The 18,992-nt window shown below is 40.2% G+C and overlaps 1 protein-coding gene and 1 non-coding gene across 3 annotated transcripts in view; both read right to left on the bottom strand.

Moving 5' to 3' along the window:
• Positions 1-18,992, bottom strand: part of CDC50A (cell division cycle 50 P4-ATPase accessory subunit A) — a 45,882-nt gene that overhangs the window by 13,631 nt on the left and 13,259 nt on the right. Inside the window, exons 2-3 of one of the 2 annotated variants that reach the window (XM_086316825.1) lie at positions 6,435-6,542; positions 1,087-1,194 (exon numbers count right to left, since the gene is read on the bottom strand). The exons of the other annotated variant lie outside the window; for it this stretch is intronic. Coding sequence (XP_086172951.1) covers positions 1,087-1,194; positions 6,435-6,542 — 216 coding nt within the window. The remainder of the gene's footprint in view (positions 1-1,086; positions 1,195-6,434; positions 6,543-18,992) is intronic. 2 annotated transcript variants of the gene reach the window in all.
• On the bottom strand, positions 7,636-7,771 carry LOC147365620 (small nucleolar RNA SNORA21). Its single transcript, XR_015133508.1, has one exon. It is a non-coding gene; the product is annotated as a small nucleolar RNA SNORA21 (small nucleolar RNA).

Genomic DNA, 18,992 nt, shown 5'->3' on the forward strand with positions numbered 1-18,992 from the left:
TCCGGTCCCATTACTTCATGGCAAAGAGATAGGGAAACAATGGAAATAGTGACAGACTTTATTTTGGGGGCTCCAAAATCACTGCAGATGGTGACTGCAGCCATGAAATTAAAAGGCAGAGCTTTCCTTGGAAGGAAACCTATGACTAACCTAGACAGCATATTAAAAAGCAGAGACATTACCTTTGCCAACAAAGGTCTGTCTAGTCAAAGCTATGGTTTTTCCAGTAGTCATGTATGCATGTGAGAGTTGGAATATAAAGAAAGCTGAGTGCACAAAAATTGATGCTTTTGAACTGCAGTGTTGGAGAAGACTCTTGAGAGTCCCTTGGACTGCAAGGAGATCCAACCAGTCCATCCTAAAGGAAATCAGTCCTGAGTATTCATTGAAAGGGCTGATTCTGAAGCTAAAACTCCAATACTCTGGCCACCTGATGGGAAGAACTGACTCACTGGAAAAGACCCCGATGCTGGGAAAGATTGAGGGCAGGAGGAGATGTGGACGACAGAGGAGAGGTGGTTGGATGGCATCACCGACTCAATGGACATGAGTTTGAGCAAGCTCTGGGAGTTGGTGATGGATAGGGAAGCTTGGTGTGTTACAGTCTATTGGGTTGCAAAAAGTCAGACACGACTGAACAACTGAACTAAACTAAGACTCTTCTACCCATGGGATTTCCCAGGCAAGAATACTTGAGTGGGTTGCCATTTCCTTCTCAAGGAGATCTTCCCAACCCAGGAGGTGGAACGGGTGTCTCCTGCATTAGCAGGCAGCTTCTTTATAGCTGAGGCCAGGGAGTTAACAAAGCAAAAATCTCGATACTATGAGAAACAAGCAGGTAGTAACGCATCCTCTGGCTGCAAGAAATCATGAATCTGTCCAAATTCCAGAGAAAAAAATTTTAACTAAAACACTCACTGAACAAAGGAAAAATGACAAGCAATATTTTAATTTCATTTAACATTTTAATATCTATCATTTCTTATTGAAATGAGAATTGCCAGATCTCACTGAAATGAGAGAACACAATTATCACATGTTCTTAGTCATTAAAACACCAGTTTCATGTTCTATCACTTTACTTACAAGCAAAGCACTAGGATCTCCATTTAGCTGACCATCATCTCGCGATTTCACATAGCGACGATGGTTTTGATAGAAATTAGACAGTCCATAATACATAAATACATTGCCCTAGAGAAAGGGAAAAAATGTTCATATAAAACTATTAAGTATAAAGTTTCATGCATACATAAAAACTATGTAATTTGGACTAGTTCAGAACATTGATAACTTAAAACAGGTACTGGGGTGAATTCTGCCAGAACTGGAAATAAAGAAAGCATGCTCCAAAAAATCCAAGAGTAAACTCTGAAATACCCTGAAAGACCTCAAAGATATCTATTTACGTTAAAACAAACAAATAGAAAAGCTCTCATGAAATCTATTAGCCTAGTTTGATCTACTTTCAATTTTAAATTGCAAAGTAATTATCTTCCAATTAAAATCTATAAATAACTTTTAAAAATTTTTTCTGTAATTCAGATTGGTCTTTACCCAACTAGCATCAACTTTTCAAAGATATAATTGTCAAGCTTTCATTTATTGCTCAAAATAAATGTTGAACCTGAATTGGGACATAGTACATTCTTCAACAGGATACTATGTAATATTAATAATGAATGAATTTATAATTATAAAGATAAGTCATTTTATAATAATCAAGCAAAATACTTTAATGTATGCAATGGAGTCAACTTGGAAAAATCCTAGGAAAGAAGAGTAACCTATATACACTATAATTATTTAGAAGATGCCATGTAGTCATCTTAAATGACTAAGAATTTTGGAGGTGGCAAAAACATTAGCTATTTTCTCCTTTCTCACTGCTACTTCTACAATCTGTAATCCATCCTTGATTAAAAGGAATTCAGAAAAGAAAAAGGATTTCAATAACATTTTGCTTTATCTGATTTGCTGTTTTCATATACACAATCATTTATTCAAGGCTTGATTTTTGAATGTCAAGTATGCCAATTTTTTCAGACTATATAAATAAAATATTTACATATAAACCTTTTTTTTATTTATTCATTTATTTTCTTGGCTGATTTCTGTTCTCTGAAAAGGTTTTAGTCCAATTCAAATTTGGGCTTGTGAAAGAACACAGAACCCACAAAAAAGTGAATCTGAGGACAATCACCTTTGTGGAAAAAAGTTCTGAAACCCTAAGTGTTTCTGAATGGGAGAGGACACTAATAGAGCTTCCAAATCATTGTAAGTCTCTTCCATGTCTTTAATTCTGCCTGTTTTGACAAAAGCAGAACTTAATGCATCTTTGAAGAAGGCAAAGGCACCCCAACTCCAGTACTCTTGCCTGGAAAATCCCATGGACGGAGGAGCCTGGTGGGCTGCAGTCCATGGGGTCGCTGAGAGTCGGACATGACTGAGCGACTTCACTTTCACTTTCCACTTATGCATTGGAGGAGGAAATGGCAACCCACTCCAGTATCCTTGCCTGGAGAATCCCAGGACAGCGGAGCCTGGCGGGCTGCCGTCTACAGGGTCACACAGAGTTGGACACGACTGAAGCGACTTAGCAGCAGTAGCAGCAGTGCATCTTTATAGCTTGTCTATCACATTAAAAAAAATCAAACTTTTCTGATGTTTTCAGATCAGATCAGTTGCTCAGTCGTGTCCGACTCTTTGCAACCTCATGAATCGCAGCACGCCAGGCCGCCTTGTCCATCACCAACTCCCGGAGTTCACTGAGACTCGTCCATTGAGTCAGTGATGCCATCCAGCCATCTCATCCTCTGTCGTCCCCTTCTCCTCCTGCCCCCAATCCCTCCCAGCATCAGAGTCTTTTCCAATGAGTCAACTCTTTGCATGAGGTGGCCAAAGTACTGGAGTTTCAACTTTAGCATCAGTCCTTCCAAAGAAATCCCAGGGCTGATCTCCTTCAGAATGGACTGGTTGGATCTCCTTGCAGTCCAAGGGACTCTCAAGAGTCTTCTCCAACACCACAGTTCAAAAGCATCAATTCTTCGGCACTCAGCCTTCTTCACAGTCCAACTCTCACATCCATACATGACCACAGGAAAAACCAGAGCCTTGACTAGACGGACCTTTGTTGGCAAAGTAATGTCTCTGCTTTTGAATATGCTATCTAGGTTGGTCATAACTTTCCTTCCAAGGAGTAAGCGTCTTTTAATTTCATGGCTGCAGTCACCATCTGTAGTGATTTTTCAGCCCAGAAAAATAAAGTCTGACACTGCTTCCACTGTTTCCCCATCTATTTCCCATGAAGTGATGGGACCAGATGCCATGATCTTCGTTTTCTGAATGTTGAGCTTTAAGCCAACTTTTTCACTCTCCACTTTCACTTTCATCAAGAGGCTTTAGAATTCCCTCTTTACTTTCTGCCATAAGGGTGGTGTCATCTGCATATCTGACGTTATTGATATTTCTCCCGGCAATCTTGATTCCAGTTTGTGTTTCTTCCAGTCTAGCATTTCTCATGGTGTACTCTGCATATAAGTTAAATAAACAGGGTGACAATATACAGCCTTGATGAACTCCTTTTCCTATTTGGAACCAGTCTGTTGTTCCATGTCCAGTTCTAACTGTTGCTTCCTGACTTGCATACAAATTTCTCAAGAGGCAGATCAGGTGGTCTGGTATTCCCATCTCCTTCAGAATTTTCCACAGTTTACTGTGATCCACACAGTCAAAGGCTTTGGCATAGTCAATAAAGCAGAAATAGATGTTTTTCTGGAACTCTCTTGCTTTTTCTATGATCCAGTGGCTGTTGGCAATTTGATCTCTGGTTCCTTTGCCTTTTCTAAAACCAGCTTGAACATCAGGAAGTTCACGGTTCACATATTGCTGAAGCCTGGCTTGGAGAATTTTGAGCATTACTTTACTAGCATGTGAGATGAGTGCAATTGTGCGGTAGTTTGAGCATTCTTTGGCATTGCCTTTCTTTGGGATTGGAATGAAAACTGACCTTTTCAAGTCCTGTGGCCACTGCTGAGTTTTCCAAATTTGCTGGCATATTGAGTGCAGCACTTTCACAGCATCATCTTTCAGGATTTGGAATAGCTCAACTGGAATTCCATCACCTCCACTAGCTTTGTTCATAGTGATGCTTTCTAAGATCCACTTGACTTCACATTCCAGGATGTCTGGCTCTAGGTCAGTGATCACACCATTATGATTATCTGGGTTGTGAAGATCTTTTTTGTACAGTTCTTCTGTGTATTCTTGCCACCTCTTCTTAATCTCTTCTGCTTCTGTTAGGTCCATACCATTTCTGTCCTTTATCGAGCTCATCTTTGCATGAAATGTTCCTTTGGTATCTCTGATTTTCTTGAAGAGATCCCTAGTCTTTCCCATTCTGTTGTTTTCCTCTATTTCTTTGCATTGATCACTGAAGAAGGCTTTTTTATCTCTTCTTGCTATTCTTTGGAACTCTGCATTCAGATGTTTATATCTTTCCTTTTCTCCTTTGCTTTTCACTTCTCTTCTTTTCACAGCTATTTGTAAGGTCTCCCCAGACAGCCATTTTGCTTTTTTGCATTTCTTTTCTATGGGAATGGTCTTGGTCCCTGTTTCCTGTATAATGTCACGAACCTCATTCCATAGTTCATCAGGCACTCTATCTATCAGATGCAGGCCCTTAAATCTACTTCTCACTTCCACTGTACAATCATAAGGGATTTGATTTAGGTCATACCTGAATGGTCTACTGGTTTTCCCTACTTTCTTCAATTTAAGTCTGAATTTGGTAATAAGGAGTTCATGGTCTGAGCCACAGTCAGCTCCCGATCCTGTTTTTGTTGACTGTATAGAGCTTTTCCATCTTTGGCTGCAAAGAATATAATCAGTCTGATTTCGGTGTTGACCATCTGGTGATGTCCATGTATAGAGTCCTCTCTTGTGTTGTTGGAAGAGGGTGTTTGTTATGACCAGTGCATTTTCTTGGCATAACTCTATTAGTCTTTGCCCGGCTTCATTCCGTATTCCAAGGCCAAATTTGCCTGTTACTCCAGGTGTTTCTTGACTTCCTACTTTTGCATTCCAGTCCCCTATAATGAAAAGGACATCTTTTTTGGGTGTTAGTTCTAAAGGTCTTGTAGGTCTTCATAGAACCGTTCAACTTCAGCTTCTTCAGCATTACCAGTTGGGGCATAGACTTGGATTACTGTGATATTGAATGGTTTGCCTTGGAAACGAACAGAGATTATTCTGTCGTTTTTGAGATTGCATCCAAGTACTGCATTTCGGACTCTTCTGTTGACCACGATGGCCACTCCATTTCTTCTGAGGGATTCCTGCCCGCAGTAGTAGATATAATGGTCATCTGACTTAAATTCACCCATTCCAGTCCATTTCAGTTCGCTGATTCCTAGAATGTCAACTTGTTTGACCACTTTCAATTTGCCTTGATTCATGGACCTGACATTCCAGGTTCCTATGCAATATTGCTCTTTACAGCATTGGACCTTGCTACTATCACCAGTCACATCCACACATTTACGCTGTTTCTGCTAAAACAAAATAATTAAATTCCTGTCTTCTCCCTAATTTATTTTTATAATTTTTAAAAAGAGAGCTTTATTGTCCATTATCTCGGTGCAAGAGCATCCATAACCACTAGATGGCAACCATCTACGAGGGACTTCAAAAGTCTTCAGTACCTTTAAGAAAATCTAAAGCATAGCTACAAAAGTCCAAAAAATTGGCCTGTATTAAAGTAGTTTTGCTCCCTGAAGAATAAAACAATACTTTTTAAATTTGAATTTCCAGGTAAAGGAGAACATAAATTCGTCTAGCCATGACTACTCTGAATCTGTGTGTCCTTCACCATCTGGCTCAGTTTCCAAGAATGACAGCTAAGTGTGAATGCAAAAGGCACGCAGACCACACGTGTGCGTGCACACACACACACACATACCTCATACCTTGTGGAGAGTTTTCTAACTGCTTGTCAATAAGGTTTTACTAAGTGTTTGCACTTATGTTAAGGGTTAAAGCATCAGATCTGATTAAAAAATGATGCAATTAAATGTGTGAATTAGTATTTTCTAAAGTAAAAACTGTTGGTATTAAAAGTAGTCAAAACAGTTTGAGCAATAATTTTTTAAATACAAACATATGTAGATTGATACAAAAGTGATTTGTACAGTTATAAAATTTTCCAGAAACAGGTTTCAAATTTTGCTTATAAAGTACTAACTAGAATAAACTATTAATGCATTTAATAATCAGACAGCATAATTTGCTAACTAAACAAAATAATCTTCCTCAAAAGTGTACTGACTCTCAATAAATTAAAGCTACATCTCAACAAGAATATAACTAGTAAAAAAAAATTAATATCAATATATTTTAAAGCATGGGTTTTCTAAGACATTACTTAGAATACAGACCTCAAATGACTGTTCCAGTGTGAAGTTAATGGTACAAACACAAGGTGTAACATTTGGAGACAAACATTTATTACAGGGACTGGAAGGATCTGTTCCGGTATAATCGATCTGCAAGAGAAAAATATAACTAAGTATACTCCTTGGAGAAAGTGAATACACTCTGAAATAATCTGCTATCAGATGGAAAAATGAGTCTGAGAGAACAACCACAGTCCAGAAAAAGATCTTTTTATAAGGTCATCTATTAGACAGTGTGAGCCTGTAAAAACTGGAAAGGGTCCTATGTTATCCTACTGGCTCATCTCTCCTTTTTCACAAAGAAACACATTTATGCAAAAATCATAAATACAAAATTCAAACTGCATGATGTATTAACTTTTAAATAGCTATAAAGTCTAAACAACTTTTCTGTCATTTCAGCTTTCCATGGCATATTTTCAAATTAAATAAAGCAAACAAAAAACTATCAGGTTTCTCAAGGGCTACCATTTTTAAAACCTGGTGTTGGATAATTAAGAATCTGCTTTATCTCTGTCCTGGGTTCCTGGTTCAGTTCAGTTCAGTTCAGTCACTCAGTCATGTCCAACTCTTTGCAACCCCATGAATCGAAGCACACCAGGCCTCCCTGTCCATCACCAACTCCTGGAGTTCACCCAGACTCACGTCCATTGAGTCTGTGATGCCATCCAGCCATCTCATCCTCTGTCGTCCCCTTCTCCTCCTGCCCCCAATCCCTCCCAGCATCACAGTCTTTTCCAATGAGTCAACTCTTCACATGAAGTGGCCAAAGTACGGGAGTTTCAGCTTTAGCATCATTCCTTCCAAAGAAATCCCAGGGCTGATCTCCTTCAGAATGGACTGGTTGGATCTCCTTGCAGTCCAAGGGACTCCCAAGAGTCTTCTCCAACACCACAGTTCAAAAGCATCAATTCTTCGGCACTCAGCTTTCTTCACAGTCCAACTCTCACATCCATACATGACCACAGGAAAAACCAGAGCCTTGACTAGATGGACCTTTGTTGGCAAAGTAATGTCTCTGCTTTTGAATATGCTATCTAGGTTGGTCATAACTTTCCTTCCAAGGAGTAAGCGGCTTTTAATTTCATGGCTGCAATCACCATCTGCAGTGATTTTGTCCTTTAAAATTTCCCTGCTGATCAGAGTCTGTTTTTGTTTTTGTTTTTGTTTTTTCTTTCTTTTACCTTGTCACACCACCGATTGAAGCAAAACAACACAACAAGCTGCCGCTTCACCCAAAAGCGGTGTTTTCACTCTGCCCTTTCTTGACGGCTCAGCGGGTCATCAGCAAAAGGCCCACTGAGTGCTTTTAAAAGGGTCAGAGTCTGTTTTTGATAAGCCCCTTAATTCACACGAGTTTGTGCTAAGGCAATGGGACAGGTAGGGGGCTGGTCACCAGAAAGACCAGATGTGACTAGGGACTTTGGCCCAGTCCACACTCTGGAAAGAGGGAGAAGGCTGAAGGTTTAGTTCAATCATGTGTTAGTCGCTCAGTCGTGTTCAACTCTTTGCAATCCTATGGACTGTAGCCCACCAGACTCCTTTGTCCATGGAATTCTCCAGGCAAGAATATTGGAATGGGTTGCCATTCCCTTCCCCAGCGGATCTTCCTGACCCAGGAATTGAACCCGGGTTTCCTGCACTGCAGGAAGATTCTTTACCAACTGAGCCACCAGTGTTTAATCAATCATGCCTTCATCATGGAATCCCAATAAAAACACTGGCCACCAAAGCACAGGTGAGCTTTGGGTTGGTCAGCCCATTGACAAGCCCCGATTCTCAGGGAGGAGGAGTGCATGAAGCTCTGCATTCAAGACCTCACCAAATGTCTCTTTGTTTAGCTGATCCTGATTTATATGATTTTAAATAAAAGTATAATTATAAGTCTAGCACTTCCCTGAGTTCTGAGTTATTGCAACAACTTGGGAAACCTGAGAGAAGTTACAGGAACCTCCCACATTTATAAGCAGTTGGTGAGAAGTTCAGGCGGCCTGGAGATGTCTGAACTTGCACCTGGCATGTGAAGTGAGGGAGGTCTAGGCAAGGGGGACTTGGAACTCCCGTATTTGTAGCCAGTTGGCCTTAAGTATGGGTTGCCCGGGAGCCTGACTTGCAGCTGGTGTATGAGTGGTACTCAGATGTATTGCTGGAGACCAAGCCCTTCCACCCGTGGACTCTGACACAAACTCAGGTGGTCAGTGTCACAACTGAACTGCAATACACCAGCAGATGTCAGAGACCTGACCTAAGAGCTAAAATGAGAAAATTTTTTCCATTATATGAATTTATTTTCTAGAGTGGTTTGAAGTTCACAGCAAAACTGAGTTCAAACTACAGAGTTCCCATGTACTCCCTGGACCTACACAGACACAATCTCCTTGATTATCAATATCCCTCACCAGAGAAATGTACTTGTTACAAATGATGACCTGTAATCTTACATCATTATCACCCAAAGGCAATGGTTCACCTTAAAAGAGTCACTCCTGGTGTTGCACACTCCATGGCTTTTACAAGTGCGTAATGACATACATACACCATCACAGTATCATACTGAATAGTTTCATACCTTAAAAACTCTCTGCACTCTACCTATTCATTCTTCCCTCACCCGTACCCCTGACAACCATGGATCTTTTTACTGTCTCCATAGTTTTGCCTCTTCCAGAATGGCACATAATTTGAAATCATATAGCATGTAGCCTTTTTGGATTTATCTCATTCACTTAGTAATATGCATTTAAGATTTCTCTGTCTTTCCATGGCTTGATAGCACATTTCTTTTTAGCATCAAAGATTATTCTGTTTTCTTGGTTACCACAGAAGACATCTTGGTTGTTTCTAAGTTTTGGCAATTACAAGTAAAACTGCTATAAACATCCATGTGCAGGTTTTCGTGTGAATGTAAATTTTCAGCCTATTTACATAAATAACAAGGAGTAAAAATGCTGGATTGCGTTGTAAGACTATGTTTAGTTTTGTAAGAGACTGCCAAGCTGTCTTCCAAAGTGGCTGTACCATTTTGCACTCCCACCAGCAATAAATGACTTCCTTTTGCACCACATCCTCACCAGCATGTGATGCTGTTGATGTTCTGGGTTTTCACCATTTTAACAGGTGTGCAGTGGTATCTCGTTGTTTTAATTTGCAGTTTCCTAAATCACTGCAGATGGTTGACTGCAGCCATGAAATTAAAAGATGTTTACTCCTTGGAAGGAAAGTTATGACCAACCTAGATAGCATATTCAAAAGCAGAGACATTACTTTGCCAACAAAGGTCCGTCTAGTCAAGGCTATGGTTTTTCCTGTGGTCATGTATGGATGTGAGAGTTGGACTGTGAAGAAAGCTGAGTGCCGAAGAATTGATGCTTTTGAACTGTGGTGTTGGAGAAGACTCTTGAGAGTCCCTTGGACTGCAAGGAGATCCAACCAGTCCATTCTGAAGGAGATCAGCCCTGGGATTTCTTTGGAAGGAATGATGCTAAAGCTGAAACTCCAGTACTTTGGGCACCTCATGCAAAGAGTTGACTCATTGGAAAAGACTCTGATGCTGGGAGGGATTGGGAGCAGGAGGAGAAGGGGACGACAGAGGATGAGATGGCTGGATGGCATCACTGACTCGATAGACTGAGTGTGAGTGAACTCCGGGAGCTGGTGATGGACAGGGAGGCCTGGCATGCTGCGATTCATGGGGTTGCAAAGAGTCGGACACGACTGAGCGACCGAACTGAACTGAACTGAATGATACTGTCAAGCATCTTTCACATGTTTACTTGCCATCTGTAAATCATGGACTAAATGTTTGGATCAGCCAAAATTTATATGTTGAAGCCCTAATTTCCAGTACAACTTGTAGGTGGGAACACTGGATTCAGTTTAGATGAGGTCATGAAGGTAAGGCCGCCACGATGGAATGAGAATCCTTCTGAGATGGAAAAAAATAGAGCAGAGTGCTTGCCTCTGTGTACACTGCATGCACGCTCTCTCTCTCAATCTCTTTGTCTCTCTGCTATGGGAGGATAAAGTGAGAAGGCAGCCATCTACAAGTCAGGAGGTGGACGGTCTTTCTTCACTCTCTTCAGGGTGAAGAATCTGAAGACACTGAATCTGCCAGCACCTTGGTCTGACTTCCAATCCTCCAAGACAGTATGAAATAAACGTCTGTTATTTAAGCTATCTGGTCTATACATTTTTTAAAATAGCAGCTTACGCTAAGACAGACTTTATACTGAGAAGTGAGGTGTTGCTTCAGCAAATATTCAAAAAGACAGAAGTAGCTTTGGATCTGGGAAATGGGTATAGGCTGGAGATTTGAGATGCATGCTAGAAATATAAATATTAAAGGTGATTCTGGTGAGATCTTAGAAAGAAATGACGAGAGTTAAAAAGAAAGCTTCCATCTCCTTAGAGAGCTAATAAATAAACATGATTAGAATACTGGTAGAAACATGGATGGTAAAAGACAGCTTTGGTGAAGTCTTAGAAATGGACATTATTGGACAATGAAAAAAAGATGATCCTTGTCAATAAAGCGCAGAGAATTTGACTAAACTGTGATCCAGTGTTTTGTGGAATGTAGCACTTGTGGAAGGATGAAGCTGGATATTTAAAGAATTAAAGTGTTCAAAGAATGGCTTGGTTCCATCTGACTGCTTATTAATAGTAAGATGGGAGAAAAGAGAATGGACTAAGAAAAAATGTTAAGCAAAAAGGGACCAAAACTTAAGATCTGGAAAAATTCTCAAACCTATCCATACCACAAAAAATCAGAAAGCATGCTCTGAAAAGAATACTAAGGGTACAACTAAGGGTAATACTAAGCTGAACAACCATTCAGTAAAGAGGTGAGTGAGCATGAGAACCATGGACGTAATCGGCCATTCTAGCAGAAACACTGCCGTGTGAACTGAAGGGGAGAGAGGAGGAGCAGAAGGAAGGCAAGCTGAGGAACTGCTCAGATCCTACAGGACTGGCCCACAGAGCCATTCTCTACGTGATGTGCTACTGATTCTCCAAAAGAAGAGAAGAATGATCCCTGAGATGACTTCTAAGACCATCAGGGCTACATCCTCATTTCATACTGGAGAAGGAGTTCAACAGACCGGCTGGCAGCAACCCAGAGCTTTGAAGCAGGACTTCTACCCTAGTGGGTCCCGAAGGCAGAGTGTTAAACCAAAGAGGTTTAACAAGCCTTAAGAGGCTTCTCAAGCCTTAAGATCTGATGATATTTGTCTTGCTAAGTTTTAGAGATCTGCTTGGAACTCATCACCCTTTTCATTTTATTCCCCCCTCTCAAATTTGAGTGTCTGTGCTATTATCTGTTTCTGGAGAAGGCAATGGCACCCCACTCCAGTACTCTTGCCTGGAAAATCCCATGGACGGAGGAGCCTGGTGGGCTGCAGTTCATGGGGTCACTAAGAGTCAGACATGACTGAGTGACTTCACTTTCACTTTTCACTTTCATGCATTGGAGAAGGAAATGGCAACCCACTCCAATGTTCTTGCCTGGAGAATCCCAGGGACAGAGGAGCCTAGCGGGCTGCCATCTATGGGGTCACACAGAGTCGGACACGACTGAAGCGATGTAGCAGCAGCAGCAGCTATGTCTGTTACTTCATGGTATTTGGAAGCACATCTGGTTCCACAGGTTCACAGGTGGAGAGAAATTTTGCCTCAGGATGAATCATACTTTGAGTCTCACCTATCTGATTAAAATGGTATTTAGAAGACTTTAAAGGTGATGCTGGAAACAGAAGAGATTCGGGGGGCTGATTACATGGAATAAAAGTATTGTGCATGAGCACAAGGGTGGAATGTATGAATTGAATGTGTCTCTTCAAAATTCATATGCTGACGCCTCTGGGAAATAATCAGGTTTAGATGAGGTCAGGATGGTGAGGTCCCCATGATGCGATTAATATCTCTAAGAAGAAGAGGAAAAGAAATCAGAGCTCCTTCTCTCTCTGCTGTGGCGAGGGCAGCAGGAAAGTGGCCGCCTGCAAACCAGGAGGGTCCTCACCAAGAACCTAACCTATCAGCACCATGATTTAAACATCCCTCGCTCAAGGACTGTGAGAAGTGAGTGCCTGCTATTTAAGTCACCCAGTTTACAACATGTCATTGTAGCAGTCTAGGCTGATTAGGGTATTGCATACCTTCTTTGGTGAGGTATCTGTTTAGGTCTTTTGCCTATTTTTAATAGAGTTTTTCACTTGCTTATTGCTGAGTATTAAGAGTCCCTTGTATATTTTGGTAACAGCCCTTTATCAGATATGCCTTCTAACAAATTTTTCTCCCAGACTGGGATCTGTTTTATCACTCTTGTGATAAGAATTTTATCATTAGCAACTCTAATTACCTTTACCTTAATAGAGTAAAAAAAAAAAAAGCCAGCTGACCTTTATATTTGAAACTGAGCACATAAACTTTCTATGTGGATATTCAATTTCTTTTCATAATTGAAAAAAAAGGTTAAAATTTGTATATAGAAAATAAAGCATTAAATTATAACATCTAGGGAAACCTCCTACATTACTGATGGAAATGTAAATTAGTACAATCACTATGGAAAACAGTATGGAGGTTCCTTAAAAAACTAAAAATAGAACTACCTTTTGATCCAGCAACTCCACTCATGGGGATATATCAAGAAAAAAACATAATTCAAAAAGATGCACACACCCCAATGTTCATAGCACTATTTACAATAGCCAAGACACAGAAGCAACCTATGTGTCTATTGACAAAGGAATGGATAAAGAAAAAGTGGTACATAAATGCAATGGACTATTACTCAGACATAAAAAAGAAGGAAATAATGTCATTTGCAACAACATGGATGGACCTAGAGATTATCATACTAAGTGAATTAAGTCAGACAAAGACAAATTTTATACAATAACATTTATATGTGGACTCTAATTTTTTAAATGATAAAAATGAACTTATTTACAAAACAGAAACAGACTCACAGATTTCAAAAACAAACTTATGGTTACCAAAGGGGAAACGCTGGAGTAGGGAGGTGCAGGGATAAATTAGGAGCTTGGGATTAACACAGACACACTACTATACACCACAAAATAGATAACCAAAAAGGACCTACTGTATAGCACAGGGAACTCTACTCAATATTCTATAATAACCCATATGGGTAAAGAAGGTGAAAAATTAATATATGTATAACAATTAACTTTGCTATACACCTGAAACACACTGTAAATCAATTATACTCCAACAAAAGTTTTTTAAAAATTAAAACAATTACACCTAACTGCTTTTCAAAAATCATAAAACTGCTTAATAAAACTTCGTTTTGTCAAATTCTGATACAACCTATCGAAATGTTCTCCATCAAAGCCTACTTACTAATGAAACTTTGTTTAGAGAAAATTTTCATTCACTACAAATATCTAAGACAGGCTTGGCATGTAATTAAAACAAGTTAATAAACACAAGTCTCCTAAATGAAGACAGGCAAAGCATATATAATTTTTCACTAAACTTGAGGGGTCACAGCTTTCTACCTAGGGCTTATTCATGTAAAATATTCCACTTAAAAGTCAAATTTTATGATGTTGACAAGATGAGAGAAAAGATGAGACCATTTAGAAAAATAAACTATATTTAAAATCTATATTAAAATATATTAAATTTTTTTTCAATTTTTTGTTTAAAAGTCTCTACACATCTTCTCTCTCTTCTAAGTCTAATTTAGGATAAAAAAAAAGTTGCCAGCTGGGCCTATTACCATATATGGTTTGGCTTTGAACAGAAACCTGTTAAACCACTCTCTTTCAAATTGGTGTCTAAGGCAAAGGGGGAAAGAAAGATGATCAGTTGTGATTAAACAAAGATATATTCTTTATTTAATTGAACAAAAACAACAGGATGGAATATGAAATCTAATAAATTACACTACTACAGTATATTAAAACTTAAGTATTTTTAAACCAAGTATTTTGATGCTTTTGAACTGTGGTGTTGGAGAAGACTCTTGAGAGTCCCTTGGACTGCAAGGAGATCCAACCAGTCCATTCTGAAGGAGATCAGCCCTGGGATTTCTTTGGAAGGAATGATGCTAAAGCTGAAACTCCAGTACTTTGGCCACCTCATGTGAAGAGTTGACTCCCTGGAAAAGACTCTGATGCTGGGAGGGATTGGGGACAGGAGGAGAAGGGGACGACAGAGGATGAGATGGCTGGATGGCATCACTGACTATGTGGACGTGAGTCTCAGTGAACTCCGGGAGTTGGTGACGGACAAGGAGGCCTGGCGTGCTTCGATTCAAGGGGTCGCAAAGAGTTGGACACGACTGAGCGACTGAACTGAACTGATTGCTTAATATTAAATTATACTTCTACAAAATCAAAGGATAGCTATAACATTTTCATCATAATCTTTTAATTATACTTTTTTTAAATATACAAAAAAATTGCATGTCTTTGATTCCAGGAAATTCTGAAAGTAAAAAAAATTATCATTAACACTTTAAATCTTTCTATCTGCAACACATGACATGAAGTACAAGGCAGATGCAAAAGTAACATTTTATGTACAGTTTACACAGTCCTTTCTATTAAACGTATATTTCATCTGATCTCCACCAAAATCCTAAAAGTATTATCCTCATTTTACATAAAGAGAACACATTAAGAAACTTGCCCAAAGATATGCAAATAGCAAGAGCTGGTACTATGCTAGAAGCAAGAATGTTTGACTCGAAGTCCAATGTTCCTTCTACTAAACTGCTTCTTCACAAAAACAGTTCCCTTGGCCCTCCAGAAGACTACTTCATCAAAGGTTAACACACAGAGAAAATAAGTATAATATTAAGTGCTAAACTGAATGGCAGAGGACAGTAAGTACCAGATGGACTAGTACTTTCAAAGAAAAGAGGATTTGAAATGAGCCATTAAAAGGAAAAAAAGATGGAAAAGAGGGCCATGAGGAGAAGCATGAAATTAGGACCCACAGGTACATTTAAGGACAATGAGCATAAACAGTTTGGATTTGTGGAGAGTTTTCACATTGGAAGGAAATGAGACAACGCTAAAAGGTAAACTGGATCCGTAAGAACATGCTCTGTTTTATAGGCTACTGTTTATCAAATGTATATACTAAGTACCTGACATTAAGTACTTAACACACATCAACTTATTGAAATGTACAATAGTTTCCTGCAAAATTAATTTTTATTTTCCTTATTTTAACCTAGGAAGGTTTAGTAATTTTCCCAGTATCACCCACCAAGAATTTAAACCCAGCTCTGACTTTCTCTAAAATCTATGTTCTTAGCACCATCTTATGTCCTCTTACACAAGGAATAATACCATCGTTTCGATGCACAAACTCAGAGCCTCCAGATTATAAGAACGAAGAAAAGTATCTGTGATTTATTTTTGTTGCTAATCAGGTTGCCCAGCACCCAAACACACTCTCAAGCACTGGGGAATTCATGTTGAGAGTTTCAGAGGCAGGCAGGGCTCTATTTTCCACTTCAGAAGCCAAGAGAGCAACTGAGTCCTTCCACATCCTAACCCCAGGAGCCAAGCAAAAAGCATAAGATTTGGATCAAGCCTGATACAGACTAGAGGACTGAATCTCCACAAAATCAGAGTCGAGTGGGTGTCATGAGACCAGCAGCTGAAGCAGTAATCTAATAGAGAACTAAACAGCGGCTGTGGCATCTGAGCCACTGTTTCTGCTTCCAAACTTCTCTTGCTTTCCTCTGGTCTCTGAACCTGATCCTCTAGACCTCCCACCTATTCGGTGTGAGACCTACCCAATCTCCCTCCAGTAAATCCTTTCCCCCATCAGGTACCCACACTTGGTTACTGTTGCTGGCAACAAAGCCTCGGAAAGCTAAGTAATCCCGAGTGTTCAAAATGTCCTGCAGGAAATAAGTAAATGGAGAGAGAAGAGGCTAACATAATCAAACACCTGCGTGAAAACAGATTAGAAAAAAGGAGTCTAAGAAATATGACTTTCATTTCTTCCTGAATGCGCTGTCAGGAAAGCATCACTTATTAACTTAATATTTACTTGAATGTCTGTGTTTTCCAGGCAAGAAGGACTCAGCCCAATGTCTAACCACATGCAGCTCACAGTGACAAAACACACGTCACTGAAATGTAATGGGTGTTTCGGTAAAAGAAATACAAGTCCTATAGAAATTCATACCTAACCCAGTATCCAGCAATTTCTCCATGAGGACTGATGAGTGGATGTTACCTACAAGGAGATAGTACCAAGAGGGACAATCTCTAACTGAGGGCTTAACACATGAACAAAGCCAAGATTCTGCGTTAAAGATGTGAGAATCAATTAGGAGTGCACCAGTTAAAGCATCTAATTTTTCTATAGTGTCCATTTACCAAACAGTTGACAATCAGTAGTACGGAAAATTTAGGTCTCAGAAAACAGAAAAATGAAACTGGATTACAGAGTCGAAGCTAAAGGGGTAGCTTCTGTAACTAGTCACTATAAGCTAGAGCAGTGTGGCTCTGTAGTCCAGGTGGAGAGAGCTGTGGAGAGAGCCAATCCAGAGCTCTTAGAAAGAGCGGTGTCAGAAGCTTCAGGAGACAGCACCCTCACACCGGCACAGCCGCACACACAAGATGCTGCACCACCAGCCACAAAAACGAAGCTGGCTCAGTTCCCGTCAGGCAGGGCAGACAGAGCTGGGGGACAAGGAGGTCACGATGTTAACCTTGCCCTAGGTGCCTCCAGCAGGTGCTTCAGATTTGTGAGTCATACCAGTGCCATTGGTGTGACACCACAGAAGCCAACTTCTCCCTTTGTTATGAAGAGATCTCCCACAAAAAGAGAAGGCTGTACCGGCTGAGCAGTGGACCATGTTCTTGCCTTTAACTTACACTGCTTCTAACTCAGGGCTCAAGAATGAGGGACAGCACTGAGCTCTCCACAGATGTTTTTATGACTATAGATGAGGTCATCTGTACAACCCAGGCCCCAGTAAGAAAGAAGGTGGGTAAGGACTGTGAAGAGTGAGGAGAGGAGGAAAAAGGGGGCACAATAAGAAAGCAGGATATTCTGGGACACTGAACATTTTTAAAAGCATTTAAAATAAAAAGCTTCCTTTTTATTCAATAGGTAATACCTCAAGAAGAAAAATTCCCTTAAAAAATGCTCATCAGATAAAGGGGGTAGAGGAAAGACATACACATCGACATGTGGACAGGGAATGCTGCCCCCCAATCCCGGTTCTATAAGCATCAAGCAATTACCCATGGCATCTGCCCACCAATGGTGTGCCCTGAGGAAATTCAGGATGGAGGAAAAACAGGAAGCATTCTGTGCTTGAGATACTGGCCTGAGATAGTCAGGATGCCCATCTAAGGGATAATTTCAATGAGCCCAGACTCTTGCATCTTCCCATACACAGAAAAGCACTAAAAGCATTAGCTTTCAGTGTCAGTCTCTTCTTCGGGATTTAGTTGGGGACTAAACTCCTGTATATCCTGGCTCCTTCCTGACCTCGGGGACAGTACCTCAGAGCTGAGAGGCTGTCTCCTGGGCTCAATACTCAGTAAGACCTGCAAACAAAACTTAACTCACAACTTCAGGGCTGATGGTTTTTTTCAGTCGACACATACTCAAATTATTTAGAGTCAATTAAAAGTTAACAGTTGAATTATTTTTTTAATTCATTTTATTTTTGAAAATTAGTTATTTTAAAAATCAAAAGCTTAGTTCTACACTGATAGTTACAGAACAAGTTTAATCCTTCATATCCCAATAAAATTCTGAGTCGTATGAAATGCTGCTGCATGTTTCTGTAGGTTAAAGAATCTGAGTGGGAACTACAGAAAAGGTGTTTACTTCTAATTCAATCAGTAAGTCAATCTCACATGTGGAAATGATAAATGAATTAAGTAATATGTCATGCAAACCATCATAACAAAAAAATTTAAAAACTAGTTATTATTTCCCAAATGTCTATTCAGTGCCAGAACTATTTTAATCTTTCACAGAGGAAACTGATATTCAGAGGTTACATGACTGCCCAGAACCAATCAGCTAGTATATGACTATTAGTTTTTGAGGGCTGCTAAGTCACTTCAGTCGTGTCTGACTCTGTGCGACCCCATAGACGGCAGCCCACCAGGCTCCCCCGTCCCTGGGATTCTCCAGGCAAGAACACTGGAGTGGGTTGCCATTTCTTTCTCCAATGCATGAAAATGAAAAGTCAAAGTGAAGTCGCTCAGTCGTGTCCAATTCTTAGCAACCCCATGGACTGCAGCCTACCAGGCTCCTCCATCCATGGGATTTTCCAGGCAAGAGTACTGGAGTGGGGAGCCATCGCCTTCTCCGATTTGAGGGCTAGTGAAGCAAATTACTGCAAACTAGGTGTCTGAGAACACGAGAAATTTCTTCTCTCACAGTTCTGGAGGCTAGAAGTCTGAATTCGAGGTGCCGGCAGGGCTGTTCTCCCTCTGAGACCCTGGGGAGAAATGGTCCTTGCCTCCTGCCTGCTTCTGGCAATGGCCAGCACTCCTTGGTTTGCAGCTGCATCAC

This window comes from Bos grunniens, chromosome 9 (assembly GCF_055505025.1).
Source record: "Bos grunniens cultivar Pamir isolate PY7600 chromosome 9, Bosgru_T2T1.0, whole genome shotgun sequence".
Classification (NCBI taxonomy): domain Eukaryota; kingdom Metazoa; phylum Chordata; class Mammalia; order Artiodactyla; family Bovidae; genus Bos; species Bos grunniens.